Source organism: Equus caballus, chromosome 29 (genome assembly GCF_041296265.1).
Source record: "Equus caballus isolate H_3958 breed thoroughbred chromosome 29, TB-T2T, whole genome shotgun sequence".
In the NCBI taxonomy this organism is placed as follows: Eukaryota; Metazoa; Chordata; class Mammalia; order Perissodactyla; family Equidae; genus Equus; species Equus caballus.
In genome coordinates, this window is record NC_091712.1 from 15,221,569 (window position 1) to 15,245,017 (window position 23,449).

The 23,449-nt window shown below is 39.5% G+C and overlaps 1 protein-coding gene across 50 annotated transcripts in view; it reads left to right on the forward strand.

The window, feature by feature from the left end:
- Positions 1–23,449, forward strand: part of PARD3 (par-3 family cell polarity regulator) — a 614,608-nt gene that overhangs the window by 382,046 nt on the left and 209,113 nt on the right. For 34 of the 50 annotated variants that reach the window (XM_023631920.2, XM_023631922.2, XM_023631921.2 and 31 more), the window contains 4 exons: positions 4,833–5,021; positions 6,303–6,473; positions 15,325–15,475; positions 21,892–22,081. In XM_023631920.2, coding sequence (XP_023487688.1) covers positions 4,833–5,021; positions 6,303–6,473; positions 15,325–15,475; positions 21,892–22,081 — 701 coding nt within the window. Of the gene's footprint in view, positions 1–4,832; positions 5,022–6,302; positions 6,474–15,324; positions 15,485–21,891; positions 22,082–23,449 lie in introns of all 50 variants that reach the window. The other 16 variants (XM_023631918.2, XM_023631916.2, XM_070255194.1 and 13 more) reach the window with 1 other exon arrangement.

Genomic DNA, 23,449 nt, shown 5'->3' on the forward strand with positions numbered 1-23,449 from the left:
AGGGCGAGGGAGAGAGAAATCAATTAATTACAGTGGAGCAGTGAGCAGGAAGGCCCCTCTGCTGTCATTTCTCTGCTCTCACCGCACTCATGACACCAGACGGGTGAGTTTTCCACACAAGTAGTTCTGACACTAACTGCCTGGAGTTGTGTAGACCCCACAAGTTAAGGGCTGTCCCCACTGAGATGCCAATCACAAATAGTGGGTCCCCAGGTTACCCACAACTTCTGTGTGACGTGGCTACAAATTAGAGATTCCCGCTACCCTCTTTTTGGGTTCGATAATTTGAGCGACTCACAGAACCCAGGAAGACAGTTTACTTATTATTGTTGATTTATTACAAGGGATGTCTGAAAGGATACAAATGAATAGCCAGATGAAGAAATATGCAGGGAGCACTCAGGAAGGTCCCGAGCTCAGGAGCTGCTGTCCTTGTGGAGTTGGGGTGTGGCACCCTCCCAGCGTGTGGATGTTCATCAACCTGGAAGCTCTCCAAACCCTACACTTTTGGAGTTTTCATGGAGGCTTCATCATGTAGGCATGATCAATTATTAACTCCATTTCCAGCCTGTCTCCCCTCCCTGGAGGACGGGCGATGGGGCTGAAAGTTCAAAGCTTCTAATCACAGCTTGGTCTTTCTGGTGATCACACCCTGTCTAGGAACCACCAAGAGAAATGTCATTAGAACAAAAGATGCTCTTATTACCCAGTACATTCCAAGGGATTTAGGAGCTCTGTGTCAGGAACTGGGGCCAGTGGTCAAAATATTAGCAGAAATCAGATATATATACATGTTATTATTTCACAAGTGATGAAATATGTGCCAAGTTATTTATTTCTTTGCAGAGCTCCAAATCGGCTATTGGGCTCACGTCTATGGTTTTATGACTGCCTATGATATGTATACTTTTTTCCTCTCTTCACAATATTTTCTGGACTCGTTAATATTTTCATGTATTAGGGCTCAGAAATTACTCTCTCTTGGTTATTTTCCTGCTGTTTAATATAATCAACTTTTATTTCCTCTCTTATAGATCTACCCATTTTGCAGATTAACTGCAGACTCAGAGTGGCTGGGGGGCTCGCTGTGTCTGCACAGCTATTGGGACTGTTGTTTGGGGAAGAAGGAAAACTGGGCCTGGGTGCTGGTCACTTGTGGCTATTTTTCTGTCTCACTGCGGATATAAATATGCATCTTTGCTACTGCTCTGAATATAGGGGGAATGTAAATAGCTTTCATACTGCCCAGTCAGCAGGTTTCCTGCTTCTAATATGCTTAGCAAAATTGCCCTGTTTTCTGGGCATTAAAAAGCAAAAATGCCAAAGGAGTGATGAACAAAGAAGAATTGATGGTTTGCATTGATGGATAAAGTCACTTGGGTTGTACATACACACATGTACGTGTGAGATTTGATGTGTGCTTGAGTGACATGATCACGTACAAAGGGCTGGAGGGACAAATTAAAGAAAATTTACTGCGTTTCTCTAGAAAGAATTTGACTCCAGAAATGGTTGATAAGGTATAGAATCTGGATGGAATGACAAAATGATAGCCAATTGGCTTCTCCTTTGTATCAGAATGAAGAGATCCCCATACTAGTAAGACTTTGCAAAAGTTCTCTATAACGTAGCATTTAAAATGGTTTTTGAGGGGCCAGCCCTGTGGCCGGGTGGTTAAGTTCGTGTGCTCTGCTTTGGCGGCCCAAGGTTTCGCCGGTTCAGATCCTGGGCATGGACGTGGCATCTAGACCATGCTGAGGTGGTGTACCACATCGCAGAACTAGAAGGAGGCACAACTAAAATATACAACTATCTACTGGGGGGCTTTGGGGAGAAAAAGGAAAAATAAAATCCTTAAAGTGGTTTTTGAAGAGCAAAAAAATTTTTTAATATTTTGCTGCCAGAGAATTAAGTTCTAAAAGCTGGCATTAATTTCAGTTTTATGTCAAGAGCCAAATGGATTAATAATGAAATATCAAAGGAAAAGTACAATCTCTCACTTAAATGTTTTTAATGATAATAATGACTTAAGACTTGATAAGAAAGCTGAAAAAGAATATTATTCCCGTCCTGCAGTTTTCATAATAAATGAAACTTTCCCATGGAGAATATAGTCTCCTTTAAGACAGGTTCAGGGTAGGGCATGTCAGGAAATGATTCCAACTTGATTAAAATTTTTCTTCATATATTCAGTCGGCTCCTTATCTTGATTTTTCAAGTAGAAAAAATGAGAATTTTAAGCCTTGGTAAAATGTTATGGAAATGTCAGAATCAGTAAACATTAAAAAGCCAAACTGGAGATCTAAAGCAGTAAGTGACAATTAAGAACCTTCCAGATTTGAGGCACGTAAATGTGCTAGCATACAGACCTCTGTGTGCCCAGCAGAGGACTCTCTTTGGTGCCCATGTCTTTTACATGCAACCTTCTCAGGAATATAACTACTGATTCACAAAGTATGTGTTATCTTTCAGTTACTTCTGAATTTAAAGTAGAAGGGACTGTGGTGTGTTTTGGTCCTGTTTTGTATTTCAAATATCAAAATTTACCTATACATTATGTTTTTATAACCAATTTTATCGAGGTAGCTGTATTCATTCACTGCTGAGTATTCTTTAATTTGTTTGAACCATGTGGATAAAAATAAAAAGTTTATAGAGCAAAACAAGAATATAAAGTTATCCTTGCATAATGAGTGTGTGATATATCAGTATTTTGATATGAGTAATTTGATGTTTATTTCTCTCCAATATATTGGTTTTGTTTGAGCTATAGTTGTTCTCTAGACGAAAGTTTTTTATAAGGCATAGGCTTGGGCTTTATTTTGACTGTGATACTGAAATGCATTTACTTTGTGTAGTTTGCATAGCTGTTGCCCTGTATCTTTACGAGTTGTTCTTTTGTTTGTTTAAAGATTGGCACCTGAGCTAACATCTGGTGCCAATCTTTTTCTTCTTCTTCTTCTCCCCAAATCCCCCCAGTACATAGTTGTATATTCCAGTTGTAGGTCCTAGTTCTGCTATGTGGGACACTGCCTCAGCATGGCCTGATGAGCGTGCCATATCTGCTCCCAGGATCTGAACTGGCAAAACCCCAGGTCGCCAAAGCAAGTGCGCAAACTTAACCCCTCGGCCATGGGGCCAGCCCCTACAAATTGTTCTTATTTTGTATTCTTCCTTATGTAGTTCTCCTGTTTTTAACGTTAGTGATTTTATTTTATTTTTTCAAAACGTACCTTGTCCTAATAACTCTGAGGCTGTCCTTTGCGATGGCACAAAGAATGTCCTACCCTAAAATGTTAATATTGGATGTTGGTAAATTAGCAAGATCACTTTACAAATCACATTATAAAGGATTTGGAGATTTAAAAATAGCATATCTCTTGTATTATAATCTAAAAAAAAATCTCTTACTGATAAATGCTATACTTCCAAAAATTATTTCATCTGAGTGAGATAGTTGAGATTGAGTGTTAATTTCCCAAACTCCTTTTAAAATTATTTTATCATGTTAATTTTGGTATTAGAAAATTTTAAAAATGTGTTGAGATACAAAGAAAAGAAACTGAAGTCTACCCACATTTCCGTTGCTCTGCAGTACACACTTTCATGTGTGCAATTGAAATTCTTGAAAAGCACAGTCTTCAAAGGATGCATTGTAATCCAGCCTAATTATGTGCCATTATATGTTTAACCATTCTTCCATTATAATTTGGTAACTCCAGCTTGAATGACTTGGTGGATGCTGGAGAAATATTTCAAACTTGAGAAAAAATGAGGCGGAAGAGCGTGTAGGACCAGATGACGCATTTCCTTGTGATCCAAAGAGCTTGTGCCACATGTCCATCATGTGCTTGGACATGCTGAGTTTGAGAGAGAATTCTGGCCTTGCCTATTTGGACATGACCAGTGTAGAGAGAGATCTCAGTGGTGGTCTTGGCCATGGGGGCACTCCTGAAGAGGAGCTCAGGGCAGGCTGCTGCTTCTCCTGGCCTACTGCATTTTTACTGACAGAATATTTCATCTCACTGAGTTTCATCAGGTTATACTTCACGCTTTCATTTCCTCCTTGCTGTTTTAAGGGAGATGGGCAAGTTTGGGTGTCTTAAATGTGTTGGGTTCTGGTGTACTTCTTATGCACTTGATGATTACAATTATGAAATCAAAGCTTGCCTATACAACTAATGGATTAAATAATATTGCTTGAGCAGTAGTCACCAGCTGTATTATTTATGTACAGTTTTGTTGAGAGTTTTCTCTGAAGTTGTTGATCTCCACTTTGTCTCGCCAACATTGAAGGTTAAAACTCCAGTGGCTCTCTGAAAATGACTACCTTTTTCTGCTGACTTTGTGTCATCAGGATTTGTTGTTTGTGAATAAAGTCATACAACATTAATGGACACTAAGCTGTTAATAATAGTGGAGATTCCTCATGAAAAAAAAGAGGCAAATGAGTTATATTTATTTATTTTGATTCCTGCTGTTACTGTTTTCCTCCTGTGGTTTGGAATATTTAAACTGACAAAAAAAAGTCTAAAACTCCAGGAGTCTACATGTCTTCAGTCCTTCCGCTATGGTTTTCTCCTATATTTCTCGCAATCTGATTTGGTTTTGTTTCAATATTGAAACAAATGCTGCATAAAAATATTACAGCTGGTTCCAGGAATCATCTGGAGGGGGTGCAGATGCCCAGTTATCGTGGATCTTGTCGTGGAACTTTGGTGGAAATACTGTGCCTGATATGATTAAAGAGCTGCTCATTAGCAGTCTTCAAAAATAACCGTGAGAAAGAAACATTGGAATATAATGTGCTGTGCAATTTTGTTTCCTATTAGAAAGCAGAAGACGAGGATATTGTTCTCACGCCTGATGGCACCAGGGAATTTCTGACGTTTGAAGTTCCACTTAATGATTCAGGATCAGCCGGTCTTGGTGTCAGTGTCAAAGGTAACCGGTCAAAAGAGAACCACGCAGATTTGGGAATCTTTGTCAAGTCCATTATTAATGGAGGAGCAGCATCTAAAGTAAGCAAATATCCACTTTATCAAGCTTGTGTCCGTTGCCAAAAGTGTTTAATTCCAATCTTATTCCTATATTGAAAACGTGCACACTGTAGGGGAGGCAGAACTTTACCCTCTTAGATTCTGTTTCTGCAGCCTGTGAATTAAACTGACAAAAGACAGATTAACAGGAGAAAAAGTTTACAAATTTTATTGATGTTAATATTTAAAATTTTACACATGGGGGCTCCACAGAGAAGATGTGAAAGCCTGCAGAAGTGGTTGGACTTGGAAGCTTATATACCTTTTAGCAAAGCGCAATGAATTGTGGCGGGATTAGACAAAGGAAAAGGAGTCCGGGCTTCTCGGGGTGGTAAATTGTGGGAAGGTAAATACAGTTGATTTTGTAAGGTTGATTGTGCAGACTGATCTCAGTGCCCTCTCCGTCTCTGGTGATGAGCAGCTCCCCTTCCTGGTTTGGGAGAGGGGAGGGGACACTTTCATATAAAGGAACTTCAAGCCCTGCGTTTAGCCCGAAAGGCAGAGAACAGAGAGCTCCTCCATGTCTGCCGTCTCTCAGTTGCCTTCAGCTCAGAATAATCCTGTGCCAATGTGGCGTATTTGGGGTAGCAATTCTAGCGCCCTGTAACACTTAGTCAATGTTTTCTCAAATACCTCATTCATGGTCAAACAACTAGCAGAAATCTCTGTGATTTCTCATTTTGGGACGGAATCTGTAGCTTCAACTTCCCTTTTTTTGTCTCACAAAATTTACAACCCAGTCATTCAGGCTAAAGGAAGATAATCTATGCAGACTTAGTTTAGGTTCTGGCACAGAGCTGTCATAGAGCCGAGGTTAATCTTTCCCCCGCCCCGTCCCCTGCCTGTGGGTGGGTTACCCCATTTCCCAGTCTAGAGAAAATTTCCCGGCTGTTGGTTAAGGGGCACTTCTCTGCGATTGTCTAATAGCCTTGAGCTTCCGCATGTCTTGGGTTGTAAATAACCTCTATGGGTGTCTCTGGAAGCGAGAAAGTAATCACTTTGTGTCCTTCGAATTAGTATGCTATTTTGGTAAACAGATTATGATAATGACTTGATTTACAAATGTATAAATGATTGAAATAGACAGAGGCTGCAATGGCTGCTTAGACACTATTATGCTGGTGCTCAATTGGGCATAATCCATTAGGATTAAAGCCTTTTTTCTTTTTCTTTGCTGTTTTTATTTTTTTTAACAAAAGAGAAAGCAACTTCTTTTATAACAGACTACTTAATAGCACTTATTTTTACCTGCTTTCTTCCCAGGATGGAAGGCTTCGGGTGAATGATCAACTGATAGCAGTGAATGGCGAATCCCTGTTGGGCAAGACGAACCAAGACGCCATGGAAACCCTCAGAAGGTCCATGTCCACCGAAGGGAACAAGCGAGGAATGATCCAGCTCATTGTCGCAAGGCGAATAAGCAAGTGCAATGAGGTAAAGAATACAAAATAAAAAGACAAAAGGCGCTGGCATTTGAAATAGTAGTAAGGCTAAGTTTCTGTCCTAACATTGGACAGAGAATGGCAGGTCCTGGGACTTCACCTCAGAAGCCTGTAAATCATCTTTGCTTGCTAGACTTTTATTGTTTTGTCAGCAGCTTGTGCTTTTTCTTAGTTTTGTGATCAAAATATTCCTAAGTGTGCATTAATGTTTCTATTGCCAACTCAGCACATAACACTGGCATCTTAAAGGCATGGTTAGCTGGGATCTTTTCTTGAAAATCCTCCTGCCCAGAGCCAATAGTTTCTCTTCTATTCAGCAGGGTAGTACCTGGGAGGGAGAAAGAATGAAACAATTGCTTATTCATTTGTTCATTTCAAATGGGATGCCTCTTACAAAGTCACTAAGGGGAGACTCTGTTTCTCCTGTGGCGTTGTCAAAAGTGTAAGCTCCCTCCATCACCCATCTCCCCCTTGTCCTTCACTGGGGTTTCATTTTTCCCCTTAAGTGCCTGCCTTCTCCGTGGTGTCTATTGCCGGGGCATAGTGCGTCTAAATATCCACTGCAGGAGGTAATTAGGTGTGAGTAGGCAGGCTGTCCTCTCCGGAGAGTATAATCATCTATTTTCCCAAATAAGTAGAAACATACCTTCTTGTATAGCACGGCATTTGAAAACTGAAAAGAAATTATATATAGATTTGATGATTAATATTGGAATCTGAAAAAAACACAAATTTTGTAGATCTATTATAAATTATGTACCATCTGTAGAAAATAGGTGGGACCTGATAATTTACAGAGCAAAGCTTGTTGAAAACGTAAAGTTTGTTGTTTTTGCTTTTATTGCTGCTCAGATCCCCACGTTTTTAAATCAACTAAGAGAAGATCACTAGCAAATCTTACAAACTGAAAATTGTATCTAACTTGTTTGTGTTTTTCTTAATTGTAAAATCTATGTTTAATAAATGTGTAAAGCAAGCTTTCCAGGTTGTGATGATCCTTCATCCAATCCTATAATATAATCAGATTTTGCAACAAAAAGGTAGTCTTGACCTCAGTGGGTCGTCAGTCTAGAGGTGACCAGTTTTTGAAAGGTTATTTTTTTTTTTTTTTAAGATTTTATTTTTTCCTTTTTCTCCCCAAAGGCCCCCAGTACATAGTTGTATATTCTTCGTTGTGGATCCTTCTAGTTGTGGCATGTGGGACGCTGCCTCAGCGTGGTCTGATGAGCAGTGCCATGTCCGCGCCCAGGATTCGAACCAACGAAACACTGGGCCGCCTGCAGCGGAGCGCGCGAACTTAACCACTCGGCCATGGGGCCAGCCCCTTGAAAGGTTATTGACCATTGATTTTTATTTTTTATTTTTTTGGTGAGGAAGATTTGCTCTGAGATAACACCTGTTGCCAATTTTCCTCTTTTTTTGCTTGAGGAAGATTAGCCCTGAGCTAACATCTGTGCCAGTCTTCCTCTGTTTTGTTTGTGCGATGCTGCCACAGCATGGCTTGACGAGAGGTGTAGGTCCACACCTGGAATCCAAACCTGTGAACCCAGACCAGCTAAGCTGAGCACGAATTTAACTACTATGCCGTGGAGCCATCCCCCCATTGATTTTTGTTTAATATTGTTTTTATTTTCCAAATGGAGAATGAGTTAACAATAATTATCCAACATTTCTACAACAAGAAAACAATGTAACTGTAACTGAAAATCTCAGAGGGGAAAACAGTGGGGCACAAAAACATTGACTTTTACGAGATAAGTGTAAATGCTAGTCCCTCAGAGTAGGCTACTGGATTGGTTTTCTTGAATAATAATTTTACTGGTTGCCAAATCATTAACTGATCTTTTAACGTAAGTTCTGCAAAATCCTACAATAAAAAATTCTCAACAGTAAGTTTACAAGACACATTGGTCTTTATTGGATCTTTTTCAGAAACTGAATAACTTCACATTTCACAGAACGGTATTCATTTGGCAGATTTTTAGTGAGCATCCACTATATTCAGAAAATGTGTTAGATCCTGAGATACGGTGGTGCATAAAACAGATGGGGCCCTTCTCTCATAGAACTTACGTTCTACTGGACAATATATCATACTCTTGGTCTCTTTAAAAGCAAACTCAAATTTGTAACACTTTCTCAAAGTCTTCCTTTGGGGGAAAACACTGAATGTTATAGGGACTTAAAATGTAAGAAATGTGCTGAAGTTCAGCATCCCGAACCCAGACGTGCTTGCGTCACATTCAGATTATTCCGTATTGTTCTCCAAACAGTAGCGAAGCAAACCTGAACCAGCCTGAAAATGTTTTGATAAAAGCACTGATTCTGTTCCCTGTTGTCGCATAAAAGACATGAAATTGGAATCCCACTGAAATCTCTTTCTGTCCCATTCACTTCTGCGTGTGAATTTATGTGAATGAAATGATTTAAGTGGGGGAACAGCTGCGGTAGACAGTAATAGACTTTAATATTCAAGATTCCTTATGGTATCATTTTCATACATTGCTGGTTATTACTTTTTCTTAGGATAGAGTAAGCTTATAAAACGATTATATCAAAAAAATCTTATCATAAGTGCTGTGCTTTCTTTGTAATACTGGCGAGAAGCCTTTTGTACTGACAGGGTTTAACTAAAGAATTATATGAAGACAGAAGAGCTCGGTTCAGCTTCCCATAAGGCATAAGACATGATTTTGCTGCTCTTATTCTTACATTATATATTACCTCTGGAAAAACGTCTTGCTGAGTTACCGGAAGGGCATGTGTAAATTATGTTACAGTGAATATTCATATAAGCAGAGGGCATCTTGTCATGAATGACCTCAAGCCAAAATAATGTGCTTGAGTTCTCTCCTTCCGGGTCCGTTAGTTAGCTGTGTAGTCCGGTCTTTGATAGTACCTCAAAACTACATTTTAGTAACCCATCTTTAAATCAAGGGTTTGCTTACTTAATTTCAAACTAGAGAAACTGAGAATTTGCAAAAGAAAATCTTTAGTACTTTGTCATATCTTTCCTTGCCCTTATTTGTGCTGAGTGCTGTACATTATTTTAGTTTTTTTTAAATTTGTTTATCAAATCTCCATGCTAGGTACCGTCTTGCCGTGCGTTTCACAAGTATTTGTCTGTATACGGCACCGCACCTTTGAGACGTTCTCTGGAAGGTGTTTCTCAGTCTGCTTTACTTGCCCTTTCAGGAGTCTTTGAACAGTGGCTCATTCTTGAATCATTTCTGACTATCTTTCTCTCTCCGTTTTTCTCCTCCTCCGCTCTGGCTCTTCTCTCTCCTCGAAGCTTCCTCTTTCCTGCTATTCTGTTGGTCGTGTTTCTAGGCGTTCTTCGGGGCTGGTTCTTCTTACTCTGCGCATGCTCCCTGAGGGACTTCAGCCCCTGGTCTTCAGATGCCACCTGTTACGATGAATCCTGTAACTCTGTTCCCACCTCAGGACTCTATTCTAGTTCCAGATCCTTCTATCCACCTGCCCATAGAGATATTCACTGGTGTGTCTCTCAGGCACCTAATTCTTAAGGTGCCCAAAACTATTTACGCTTTTTCCTGCAAAACCAGTTCCGCCTTGAGGTACTTCATCTGCCCCGTTCCCCCTTCTCCCTGTAAGGGCTCCACCACTCCTTCGGCTGGAGAAGCCAGAGAGCTGGGATCGCTCTTGGCCTCTCAGATGGCTTTGCTATCCCCGTTGCCACTGCCTGCAGAATCTCTCTCTTCTCAGCCCACTTTTTTCCCCCACTCTGCCCTCGTCCAATTCCAGGCCCTGCCGTCTCCCCAGGCTCACTGCTGTGGCTCCCCGGAGGATTTCTCTGCAATCAGGATTTCTCTCTCACTCCCTTCTCTACCCTGCAGTCAGGCAGATATTTCTACAAAGCAAATCGATTATGTCACTCCCTGCTGAAACCCCTTCAGGAGCTTTGCATCCTCTCCAGGAGAGATGCCAGTCTCCATCACATGGTGCAATGGGACGTGCGAGAACTGGCATCTGTCCCCTGCAGCCTGTTCCCGTGCAGTCTCTGCTCTAGCTACTCTGCACTACGTGCAACTTCTCAGACGCATGCTGCTCTCTCTCCGCTGTAGGTTTCTTGCATGAGTCCAGTCCACCCCGTCCTAGCACAGACAGCCTTTGGATTTTGGTTTCTCTCTCTAAAGTGTTTCCATAGTCCCACCTACTTACCTTCACTCAGCACCATCACACTGTCGTGCTTCTCTCTTTGATTCTGTTTCCTGGGAACTGTAAATTCTGAGATGGCTGGGACCTCGGCCTCCTGCCATGCTCCTGTCTCTCTCCATCACTGGTGTCCAACCCAGGGCCTGACACTTAAACACGGACTGAATGACAAGGAAAATAATCCTGGAAAGTCTAGCGTTTTTAGAAGGAAAAGAGAATTTAATTACTATTGGAGGCTAAAGTTCTAAGGAAACCATCAGGCAAGGTAACGAAATGAATGCTTTTTGACAGTGGTTCTGGATTTGCGTAGCTTTTCTTGTATCTAATGCTCTTACTCAAGTAAATTTAAAAGCATTTCCTAATCAATAATCGTTTCTTTAAAAAAAAAGAGAGAGAGAAATGGCATCCCCTTGTTTTGTGCTCCTGAAAGATGGGGTTGACCTTTTTGGAGAAAATTCCTTAAGTCCCAGCATTCTTTTCCCTTGGGAAGAATACACAACGCAAGAGTCAGAAACACTGGTATCGCTTACCAAAAGGGAGACTTTGCTGAGGACTTTGAAGGTGAATGGAGGGAAATGGGAGTAAACACCGGATGTTGTTCCTGGAGTATTGAAACTAGCCTATATATGAGAATTATATTGATTTTAAATAGTGTAAGGAAGTGAATATTTGTAGAAATTACTGTAGTTTCACATAGCTTCCAGTTGTTTCATTATTCAACACATCTATGTTAGACGCGACTTTCTGTAAAGGCTTGTCTTGGTACCACAGAGCATGTGACAACAGGTGAGCTTTTGTCTTAGGCCGCATAGAAGGAGGTCTAAGGATTTATCATCAGGACTACATTAAAATGAGTTCTCTCTCTAGGTTTCTTCCTCTTAGAATTAGAAAGCCGTGTTAGAATTGGAAGGGGCCTAAGGTATCACTTAGGATTCTCTTCCTTTCGTATATTAAGAAATAAATGCGGAGAGGTCGAATGATTTGCTTAATGGCTGCAGGGCCAAGGTAGTGGCAAAGTAATTTAGAAGCAAGGTGTCCGTTCCTCTTGTGCGTGGGAGCGGGTCTAACTGCCTGTGGTCGTGTTGTTAAGGCAGTTTAACTTCTGGCTGTGCTGGGAGGTAGCATAGAATGAAAGCATGGGCTTTGGCCTCAGACAGAGTCAGTTGCATTCTGGGTCTGCCACAGGCAGGCAGAATGCCTTGCGGTGCTGACTCCATCTCTCTGATCCTTGCTGTCGCCCACATGGGAATGTGAAGGAATTAAATGCAGGAAAACAGAACCTGAAACTGGACCCTGAAACTCTGGCCTCCCCTCTCCAAAGCCTGACCCTGTCTTTTATTTGTTGCTGTGCGTTTACCTGTTCTTTGGATTATACAATGTGTAGTTGTAATTTAGGTCAAAGTGCTCTTCATTCCAGCGCTGTGCTGTGCCCCCCGCCTTAAAGCCCTACGTCCACGTCGCCTAGTGTGTGTAAGTTCTCTAAACCATTTTAAGGAAAATCTGAGTCATTCACTCAAAAATGAATTTATTCATCCACTTATTCACCCAGTGCTTGCTCCATGCCAGGCATTGGGGATAAAATAGTCTAAACCCATAAAGACTGAAATATTAAATAATAAGATCGTGCCAGTTACCAACTAGGACTCAGTTTTAAGTTTGCTGAATGGAATGAGGGCCACATCTATGCCAGCTTTTCAATGTTTATAGTAGAGATGGTGGGATGTGTTTTCTTTATGTGAAAGATATCATTCGACTGAGTAATGCATACTTTCAACAATAGGAGATTTTCCTAAACCCCACAGAAATCATGTTAGTTTTTTAAAAGAATCCAAGATTTTAACTTTTCCTAAGAAAAGAAGAGTACGCCAAGTATATAATGAAAAGCATATTCATTGGACAATACCGTTTTTTGTTATTAAATAGCATTTGTTATTTTCTGGTTATAAAAGCAATATGGTCATTTGAATATTTTTTTAAGAGCATACTATATTGACATTATTTTTAGATATTGAGATAATTCCCAATTTTTATGCCTTTGTAAATAGAGCTATAATAAATATTGAGTCACGTAAATCTGTGTTATTCACTTAACTTATTATTTCCTTAGGCTAGTGACCACAAAGTGGAATAAATGTCCTGGTCAAAGAGTATGAGAGATTTTTTGACTCGTGATAAGCACTTCCACGTTACTTTGGGAAAAGACTGTATAGCTTTACCCTGCTACCAATATGAGTTACTTGAGCAACCCAGAGCCACTTTTTCTTGAACAGGTGGAAAGGCTTTCCTGTTTTCCTAGGGGTAGAGCTGAGGGGGTCAGCCCAGCTGCCTCCTTAGGACTGAATGAAGTTGGATTGAAGAACGTTTTTACACTTTAAACAACAAACAGTGAAGTGAAACTTGCAGTTCTTTTATTTTAGTTTCTTCTAATTAAGCTTAATTTTGATAAGTTTCTGTATAAGGAGCCCGCAAGGACCTGGGAGCAGCCCTGGTTGCAGAAAGTCTGGGCTGCCCTTCCAGGCATGCCTGGCTCTGCGCCTCCTCCTCTGGGCTGCCATAGCCCCACTCTGACACATTTGTCTTTCTTAAACTCATTTTCTTGCAACAAAAAAATCATCAAAAGATTTAAAACAAAAGTGTGTACCTCAATCAGATTTTTTTTAAAAGAAATTAAAAAGCATTGTATCTTCTGTTAAATATTTATGTAGCAGGCTATTGATGTCTTCATTTAAATCTGTCTTTTGAGATGCAAATTGGACATGGTTCGAGGTAGGGGAGGGGTAGACTCTCCCAGGAAAACGCTCAAGTGCGAGGTTCTTTCTGAACAGGCGTCTTATTGTTTTCCTCCAGAAAGCCTGGATGTGCTATTTGTTAATGGAATTTTTATTTGACTTTGTAAAATTCTAAAATAGCCTCTTGGGATATTTAGGGATTTTTTTCTTGAAGGGGTTTTATAAAGATTTTATCATGTAGGAAATTGCAGAGTTATATGGTTCCATTAAATCTATTTGTTAAGCAAACTTGCGGACATGTTGTCTGTCTTATGATAAAATAAAGGATCGTATAGCAAGCAGGTCTTGTGTATAGAGATTTGAATAGCAGGTGTTCTATTTCTTTAATGTATGTGCTCATCTAAAACATTCAGAAATACTTATTCTTAAAGGTAGAGGGTCTTGGTGTTGTTTGTTTGTGTTTTCCTCCCCAGAGTACCTTGGCGTTTGGGATAGTGTTCTTTCAGAAAATGTTCTTTAATTTTTTTACATCAGAGACCGTGGATATTTAATTTACGTTTCAGTAAAGCTGTCAGTTGTAATCTGCAACTTAAAAAAACTCATAAAACAAATCCTCATTTCACAATTTAAACCTTATTGAGTCTAATTCGCCAGCGCTGCAAGTTTATTATTCTCCTGCAGTTTGACGGGCCTCCAATTGTAATTGTGTTGACCCTTCAATGCATTAACTCTCCCCAGTGCTTATCAAACTGGGGGAGATAAGTCTGCAGTTCGGAGCTTCATTAAATATCTCATTTATATTAAACAGACGATAGCTTCTAACAAATAATAATTTGTTCAGGCAGTGGCACCGCCACAGTTGTGGTTTCATCTTCTTGGAATGTGCCATCTTCTGTCTTCTCTCCCACTCTGCTGTGTTGTGCTGCCGCACCCCCCCCTCCCCCCCCCAGCCCTCTGTGCCTCTGGCTGCAAGCCAGCACACAGGCACGCAAGACATTCGTCCATGGGGTTAACCCCAGAGCCCGCGTTGGGAGGATTGTAGTTAAGTGTGCTTCGTTCCTCCTTGAAGCGGATTTGTTTCAAGGCCTTACTAACATAGGTCCTTATTTGTATTATTTTCATGAAGAATATGAGTAATAATGCACAGCTGTTTTAAAGAATGCCACATACTATTTTAATTCATTGCGATAGAAATTGTCCAGTATTCTTAGCTTATTTAGTAGATTGCGTATGTTTATGAAATATGCATCTTTGCCTGCCTCATTAGAATATCGGTCCTTACTTCTGTATTGTTTGTGTGCTGTTAAAGTGCTTCTCTCAGTTACTCACTGTCTCATACTTAGGATTAGAATAAGAGAATAGGATGCTTATTCCTAATTTCCAGCAGAAGAACTTTAAGCTTGGTCTATTGTTCAAGACACATGAGCTGACAAGTGATCTTTAGGTCTTATGGAACAGGTCGTAGTTACACCAGCACACACACACGTGTGCTAATTGTTAGGTATATTTATATACGATAGGCATAAAAAATACAGCTAAGTTGCAGCTTCCATCCTGATAAAGCATGCCTTGTGCAGAGCAACATCTCATAAAGAATTCTGAATTAAACCATAACTTAAATTGACTTAAGCAGATGCTAACAGTCAAATTGAAAAACTAAGCAACAAGATAAGTTTGAAAAAAAATAAGCTTTTAATATACATATTTTTCCTCCAGTGGTTAAAATCTGACAGAACTTCGTGGGAGGCACAGTGTAAAGAGGCCAGAAAGTTGGTCATTAGGCAGAGCTGTCATCACAAATTATTTTGGTACAGGGTGAAAAGTTCTAGTTCATTTGGTACCCAGTTGGATACAGGCCTTGGGCGAGTTGTTATAATTCCCTCATGCTGCTAATGGGCCTCCAGCACTGATTTTCCCTCGTTCCCCCTTTCCCCATAGCTAAAGTCACCTGGGAGCCCCTCTGGACCTGAGCTGCCCATTGAAACGGTGTTGGACGATAGAGAACGAAGAATTTCCCATTCCCTCTACAGTGGCATTGAGGGGCTTGATGAATCACCCACCAGAAATGCCGCACTCAGTAGGATAATGGGTGAGTCAGGTAAAACTCTGTTTATCCCGTCTTATTTTTATGCTTTCACTGGTTCACTGAGAGGTTGTTAATGTAATATTAATGTAAAGGAAGCCCATGTTTTCAAGAGGAAAAAGAGCAAGTTCATTACAATCATTCAGGAAGTGTTAATGTGGAGAGAGTAAATCAATACATTGATTTTGTTAAGTGAGTTTTAGATTGTGTAACATGGGGGAAGAGAAAAAAAAAGGAAGGGATCGCGTAGAAATGTTTTCCAGTGTTCAAGATATTCTTAGGTTGTTTGAGATAGTGAGTGAAGCTGTGTTTTTAAAAAGTCAAATTTAGTGGTTTATGGCAAGAAGGGTTCAAAAGTTACCATCGTTTGCAGTAGCACAGTTTGGAGGGAGAGGAAGAAATGTATGTAGACATATATATACCTGTGTATGGCGGAGTCACGTTTGTTGGGTTTGTGCTTAATAGATGTTACCATATTTTAATTGCATCTCTACTTTTTCAAATCCCACGTTTTAAAATCCTGAAAGTAGTTTTTTGCATCCTTTGTCTGGATTCAACACCATCCCGTCTGCATGGCCCCCAGTGGGTAATGAGGTCATTAGCACTTGCCTGGTGGCAGCTCAGCTTCCGCTAACAGATCTTGTTAATAAAGACTTGCTTTGCTGCGGGAGTGGTTGGGTTTACTGAGTTGCTCATCTTGGGATTAGCTTGTGAGAGTTTTCAAATTTAAAACGTAAGAAGTTGTTCTGATTAAAATAGCACCTGACATAGAACGCTTTTGTGGCTGGTATGTTTTGTAAGTCTCAAATATGAAATAAAACCCTAAATTTCACTCCATTTTGAGTACATTTAATGCGGATTTAGTACAATTCAAGTTTCCATTATGAAGCTTCATTGGAACAAGAATTTATTTCGTTCATCATTGGAGGTTTATGGAAAGCCTGCTGTTGGCAAGACCTGGTGTATATGCCTTTACTGTAGATAGAAAAATGAGTGAGAAACAATCTCTGCCTCCAGAGAACTTTCCACTGGATGTGATAGGAAAAATACAGAAACATGGCTAGTAGAATTTTCTGTTCTTCTAATCATTCTAGCTTTCTAGTTCGGAAAAATTGCTAAATTCTCAATTTTTTATTTTACACATACAACTTAGATGTGCCAGCTCTCAGGTTTTGCTTTGTCAACCTCTTTCTTTCTGTGTGCTTGGCATAGGTGAAAGTAGGGGAAGGTTGCTAAAGATGTCGTACACTTGTTGGGTGACAGGCATTGTACATAGTTTGTCACATGAATCTTTGCTTATTAATGATCCCTGGCTTCACTGCTCTTGGATTTTCCATACTTTCTTGGTTTTGGTGTAAAAGCTTATCTTTGTTAAATGCTTTTTTTATTGATAAAAATTCAGACCCCTTGAGAGAGAGCGTGCATGTGTCCCTGGATCTGTGTGCATACAAAGTGATATGCTGTAATTTCCCCTCTATTATAGGAACATAGGACTTGCCATACTGAATCACACCATTGGTTCACCAGCTCCTGTAACCTGCATCCTGCCTCCAATCCCTGATGCTTCAGAGGAAGGCGAAAAACTAAAACTAAAAAAAAACAAAAAACCCCCAGAATTCACCTAGTGACCTTTTTGAAATGCTGTATATATGGATTGAGAATTTCTTCGTTTTCTTCGTAGTCTATTGCCCTGATTTTGTTAGCTCTGGCTTTATTAGTCCTCATAAGTTTGCATTATAGTTGCGTTGTCTTCCCTTCCTCCTGCTAGAGATGTAATGGACTTTTGAAACTCCAGATGCTTCCCCCAGGGCAGTGCCTTTCCTCTAGCTTTGTGCTTTGAGATGTGCTGTGCATGCCCTTTTGGGCTTGGAGGTGACAGACTCTTTACCCTTTGATGGTAGGCCACATTGATATTGAATGATTTGGATATTTTTTTAAGACAGTTTTTTATGTGTTGTACTGGAAACTAGGGATCCCATATAGTTTTATCCTGAGAAATGTATATGCTTAATTTGATTTATCTATAGAGTTTTGCAAATTTGAGAATTCCTCTGTCTTTGTCAGTCCCTATTCCGGTATCATTGGCCCTAAGAAACAAATACTGTTTAAGTCAGTTCCCACTTAAAGTTAGAAATCCTGCGAAAGATATTAGCTTGCAATGAAATACCAAACAAGGTACCAAATGTAAAATATTAGAGCACTGAATTTCTATTGACCTAACCCAATAGCAATAGTATTTGCTGATTTGCACAGTATCGAGGTGCATGGAACCTTCTGAGACAGATCTTGTTGGTTAATGGTTATCTTCTAGGTGTTTGGAATAAGTCCTGTGTAGACACTCATGGAGATGGTAGTATTTACTTTACGATCTGCTATGATTCAAAAATAATTTTGTATTGGAATTCCAGCTGATTACATTAAGAAATTATTAATTTTATGCAGGTAGGATGAATTTTCACATAGAATATTCCTCATGTCAGACTCCAGACCAATGGGAGCTTTGAGGCTTTCTGATTCATTTCTGTGGGAACACGTTCCAGGAGAGAGCTTCTAAAAAATAGACCAAAAAGCAAGAGATATTGGAGTTGGAAGGATGTCAGATGTCATCAGCCACACTTTCCCGCTTAACAGATAAAGGAACAAAGTCCCAAGATCCCGTGATGATTTTTGTTTCATGTTGTTCTTGGCTATTTCCTGTTTCTAAAAATAGTGTTCTCTGGGGAATACTGAGATCACACAGTAAGTGTTAATTAGTGACATTTATTCTTTATTAACACCCATTTATAAATATCCACATTCCATTCTGGCAACCACTGTGCTCTAAAAATCACAGAAGTGGACCTTTGAAACAAACTTACAGATCATATACTCCAACCTACTCATCTTCTGGTCAGGGGAATTAAGGACCAAAGAAATTAAGTGACAAGTCTGAAGCTGCAAAGTTTCTGTGTTTCTGAACCAAAATGACGATGTATATTTTTCTGAGTCATGGGTCCCACATTACTCAATTGATTGATCTTGGCTTATGCTGGGGTCAGCCAGAGTTGTGAGCAAACGCAAGATTTCTCCAAATGTTATCTGTATTGGCTGACTTTACGCTATTGTGGATTTTAAAAAGAGTAATCCTGGACAGTCATCAAAAAGAAAGCTGTAGGGAGCCTACATAGGATTGCTTCCTTTTAAAAGCCTTAAAAATATTCTACAAATTGCTGACTGTCTTAACTAATAATAATAACAATAATAATAATAGGCATAGCTAATTTAACCAACATGTTCTCATCATAAAATACATCACAAGTTGACATTTGAGAGCATGGAGCCTTAAATTTTTTCCAGGTTTTTTATCTGAAGAATTTTTCTGTTTAAAGCAAAACCAAAACGCGTTATATCCATTTCAGAATTTAATCTCAACAGTTCCTATGTTCATACATTTGTGGTGAGTTTAAAAAGTGAGTATGTTCAGAATACTTTCATCTTGTTAGAAATTCAACAGAAAAGTAGAACATTAATGTTTTATTGTGAGCCAAATCACTGGCAGAATTTTCCTCATTTCATCCTTTTCTAGTGTCTTGCATGGTGTTGCCTTCTGTGTAAATGTACCAATGAATAAATGTTTAGCAAACAATCATTCTGTATGTCGTTGTTTCACTTCTCCACAGGATACTGACTGGTTTAAATCTTAGTTTGTAGTTGTTGGTTAACTAGTTGGGGAAAGAGGACAGTTTATTCATCAAAAAATGGATCAAAGACTTTTCAAGTCACCCTTGGAGGTTTCACGTTTATGACATGCCATGTTACCAGTAAACGTAATTAAGGGGTATTGTCTAGGTTGACTTTGGTATAATATGTAGTTTGATTATTTAATAGTCCATTACCCCCAATATATTCCTGGGGCCAGATCCCAAAACTGTATTCCTGGCAAGCATATTAAGAAGTGGAAAACTGATGGAAAATATGAACTCTTAAATCTTTTGAAATATTAGCCTGCATGATCTTGGGTGAAAGAAAAATGCTAAATTGTTGTCATACTATTTAGGGAAATTTCTTGCCATCTATTTATGTGTAAAGTTTTGGATCACTTAAAGTAAATATTTCTACTCAAAACAATGTATTATAAAAAAGGATTGTCATATGAAGAACCATTCAGTGTTCCTTGTTGCTTATTAGGCTGTCTCTCAGAATATATTGTGTAAATCCAAGAGTTTTTGTTTTTGTGTTTAAAAATGAGTGCCCAATCGTTACACTATAATATTCCCTTCCAATAAATTTTGTGTGTGCGAGGATTTGGCATTGAACGCTGTGACACGTGACTTGTCAGTGGAGAGCTCTTATTGGGGATGACCCTGGTTTGTCTTTCTGTACACTTTTGGCGGGGGGGGGGGAAAGCATGTCCTGAGAAAGAAATGTTTTTTGGGGGGTAATAGTGCTCGAATGTCTGACCTTATTTATGAGTACTGTTTTATTGAACAGATTTCTATCTTTCCATACTAATATCCTAAAACTTGAGTAGGAATAAACAAGTGATTTGAATTCAGGAAAGGGAAACGATTAAGTATTAAATTTGATGTACATTTTTATCGTGAGCATTCATAAAAAGTTACTAGTTTTCAGTTTGTCAAAATGGATGCATTTCAAATCAAAATATAGTGATTTTCTTGATAAAATGCTGAGCAGAGGTTTCAGTGAGCATGTAGTATTTCTGTAATAGAACAGTTGATGCTAAATAATAAATGCATTTGAAACTTTTAGCAAGTTTACTTTTGTGGGTTGTCCTGAAAAGATTTATAACAACTTAATTTTTGCTCCTTTGTTGAAATGTGTGGAGTAACATATATTTTAAAAATTCTTTCAAACCTATATATGCCATCCCCAAATTTCCACAATAGTGGTAAAATAAAAATTATCATTTATACATTCTGATGAATTTAAAAATAATTTAAAATTAGATCTTAAAACTGATATTACAGTGTTAATAAACTCCCTATCATTGCAGTTGTGTTATTTTAAAAAATTGTATGTAATAAAGGAAAGTATACCCCATGCACAATGGTGGCGGTATTGGTATTGGGAAGGCACAGCAATCCTTTTTATTCGGAACCAGGATAGCCAGCTTAATAGATTTGGACACTGAGCTTAAAATGAGAGTCCCTCTATCTTCCTGTAAGGTGACAGGGAGCGTGTCAGTTCTCCTCCGTGGGTGGGAGAGGCAGGCCAGTGGGCCTGCATCAGACACTGTGCATGTTTCTGTAAGTGTGGCCTCTCACAAGGAATCCATGGGGACCAAAGCCTTGTCCACAAGTGCTTGCTCAGAAGAAGTATAGCACAAGATTTGTGAGGAAGCCAGAAGAAGTGTAGCCATTTTGGGGAAGAAGATGGCATCCTTTGGCCTCCAGCCCTTTTCTTAAAGATTGAGGGCCTTGAGGCATAATTTTTATCTCAAGAAAGATTGTCAAATATGAACACCTGTCATGCTGATCCGTGAACCTGAGCAGATTTTCCTGAAAGAAACTGATCAGTGTAGACAGTTGTGGGTCTTTCCTTAACAAAAACACTATGTCCTGATTGAATAAGTCAAAATTTACGGGCTCCCCCGTCATGGCCTGAAAACCTCTGGGGAGACAGATACTAATCTTTTCTCTTCATAATCATGCCTGCTATCTCCCCCTAGGCCTTGATTCTGGGCGTGCTCATCTTTGAAATGTCACCCAAATGCACCGTGGGCTTTTCTCCATCATACGTTTAATAATGTGTTACCAGTGTCTAAAATCAATGTCATCATTTCTTCTAGCAGAACAGACCATATTCATCATTCAGAACCCAACTCTGATGTTAACTTTTGTTAAGATCCCGGCATCCTCTGCCTTCAGCTACCCAGGCAATTACCAGCATTCGTGAATGCCATCACTCACATCACCAACCAATTATCACTTTTTGTATGTCTATCTCCTTCACAAGGATGGGGGCTCTTTAAGGGCAGAGATGGTCTTTCTTGTAGTACCTGCCACATGATAAGTGCCCCATGAATGAATGGGTGAATGATTAGTGTAAGTCTGCAGGACTTCCCTCCAAATATCCTGGTAAAATTTTTCGAAGGACTTTAACAACTTAGAATCCATGTAGCATTTTCATGTTAGAAGACATTTTGGGGATCATCTCTGGCTTTAGGGAACATAAAACCAGAGAAATTGCATACTGTGCCCATAGCTACATAGCTGTAGTCTGAGAGGTGGGAAGACACTTGAGGTCTCCAGTTGACAATCATTTATGAAAAATAAATTTGCTTAATTCTATTTTTGTTCTCCCAGGTTGAGCAGATGCTTAGAATTTTAGACTTTTTCTAGTGTAGTAAAGTATGAACATTAATACACGTAACCCTTAGATGGATGTCTAGAATTTCTCTTTCTCTTTTTTTCACTGGACAGGTAAATACCAGCTGTCCCCCACAGTGAATATGCCCCAAGATGACACTGTCATCATAGAAGATGACAGGTTGCCAGTGCTTCCTCCACATCTCTCTGACCAGTCATCTTCCAGCTCCCATGACGACGTGGGGTTCGTGACGACAGAGACTGGCACGTGGGCTAAGGCTGTGGTCACTGATTCTGCGGACTGGTAAGAGTGTGCTCCAGGGTAGCAAACATGAGTTAATTGCACTCACACTTTACGTTTAAATGGTCTATCACTGAGCACAGTTAATTTTTTTATAGCAGTGTGTTTTCATGGTTTTTATACTCTTTAATTATCACTCTTTTAATAGAAGATTCCCCTCAACCCCATAGACTTACCCAATTGTTTTAGCCTTTCCAGTGTGTAGTTAATAATTTAGCCAAAACAACAACAAAACTATCACTAACCGAAAAACCCTACTCAATTGTCAAGTTTTATTATTATTTTACATCTGTGTTACTTTGATGAATTGTTTTTCTATTAAATAAGTGAATTCTAAACTGATCCCTAAGGTGAGGGAGAGTTTGTAACAATTCAGTGACTTCGGCCAAATTGATGGTTGCTACGGTCTGGGAGTGGAGGCAGCTGGGTAAAGGTCTTTTTAGAGTGCTGTAACCATACTATTTAAAAGGCTATGTACTTGCTTCTAACATCATGGCTTTGGGGGCAGTCTGATGGTCTTTTTTCTGCTGTATCTTTCAAAATAGAAGAAAGCCTTTGCTATTATTGAGCCAATGTGTAGCGCTTGAATGTAATTTGCATGCCTAATAATTATGTACATCAATAAGCAGAAGAAAAATCTTTCCTAGGGAAGACCTTGTAAGGTTGTAGTGATAATTAGCACAAACCATGTGAGCGTTATACCAGAATTTCGTTATTGCCCTTTCTCTGGGGTGTTTTATGAATACATCAGCAAAATTATCTTTAAATGTTATTTGTAGCATTGTTATTTGTTACAACAAATGTTATTTGTTAAATGGCATTGTTCCTTCACCCCTTAACCATTTCTATTTCCTACTCTTCTCCAGACTTCCGTCAACAGGGATGGGCATTTCTTCGTGTTAACATTTTAGTGATGATCTTAACAAAGTAAACCCACTGCCCAGTCCTCTTTCCCCACTCCTCACACGGACACACAAAAATACAACACATTTATCTTTCTGCAGGTGTTCTCTTGGAATAATCTCACTGTTTGGGGGCTCAAGGAAAGTCCATCTCTGTTTTCTCCTTCTTTTCTTTTTAATTGTTTTCTTGAAAACACAAGACTTAAAAGCAGAGCTACGCTTAAGCCTGCGTGGTAGTGAGCTTATCTTTGAATGAGTTTTTTGGTTCAGCGTAGAGGAGGAGACCAAATATAATGAAAATCCACGTGAAATCCACAGATGCTGTTACATTCACTGCTGCAGTTTCTCTCTCTTTCTGAAAGTGAAAGCAACACAGAGAAAGTAAGGATTCAGTCTCTGCAGGATTCCTCGCAGGGACAGAAGCCTTTGACTCTCCACCGTGATGAGAATTGTGAAGGTGGTCATAGGA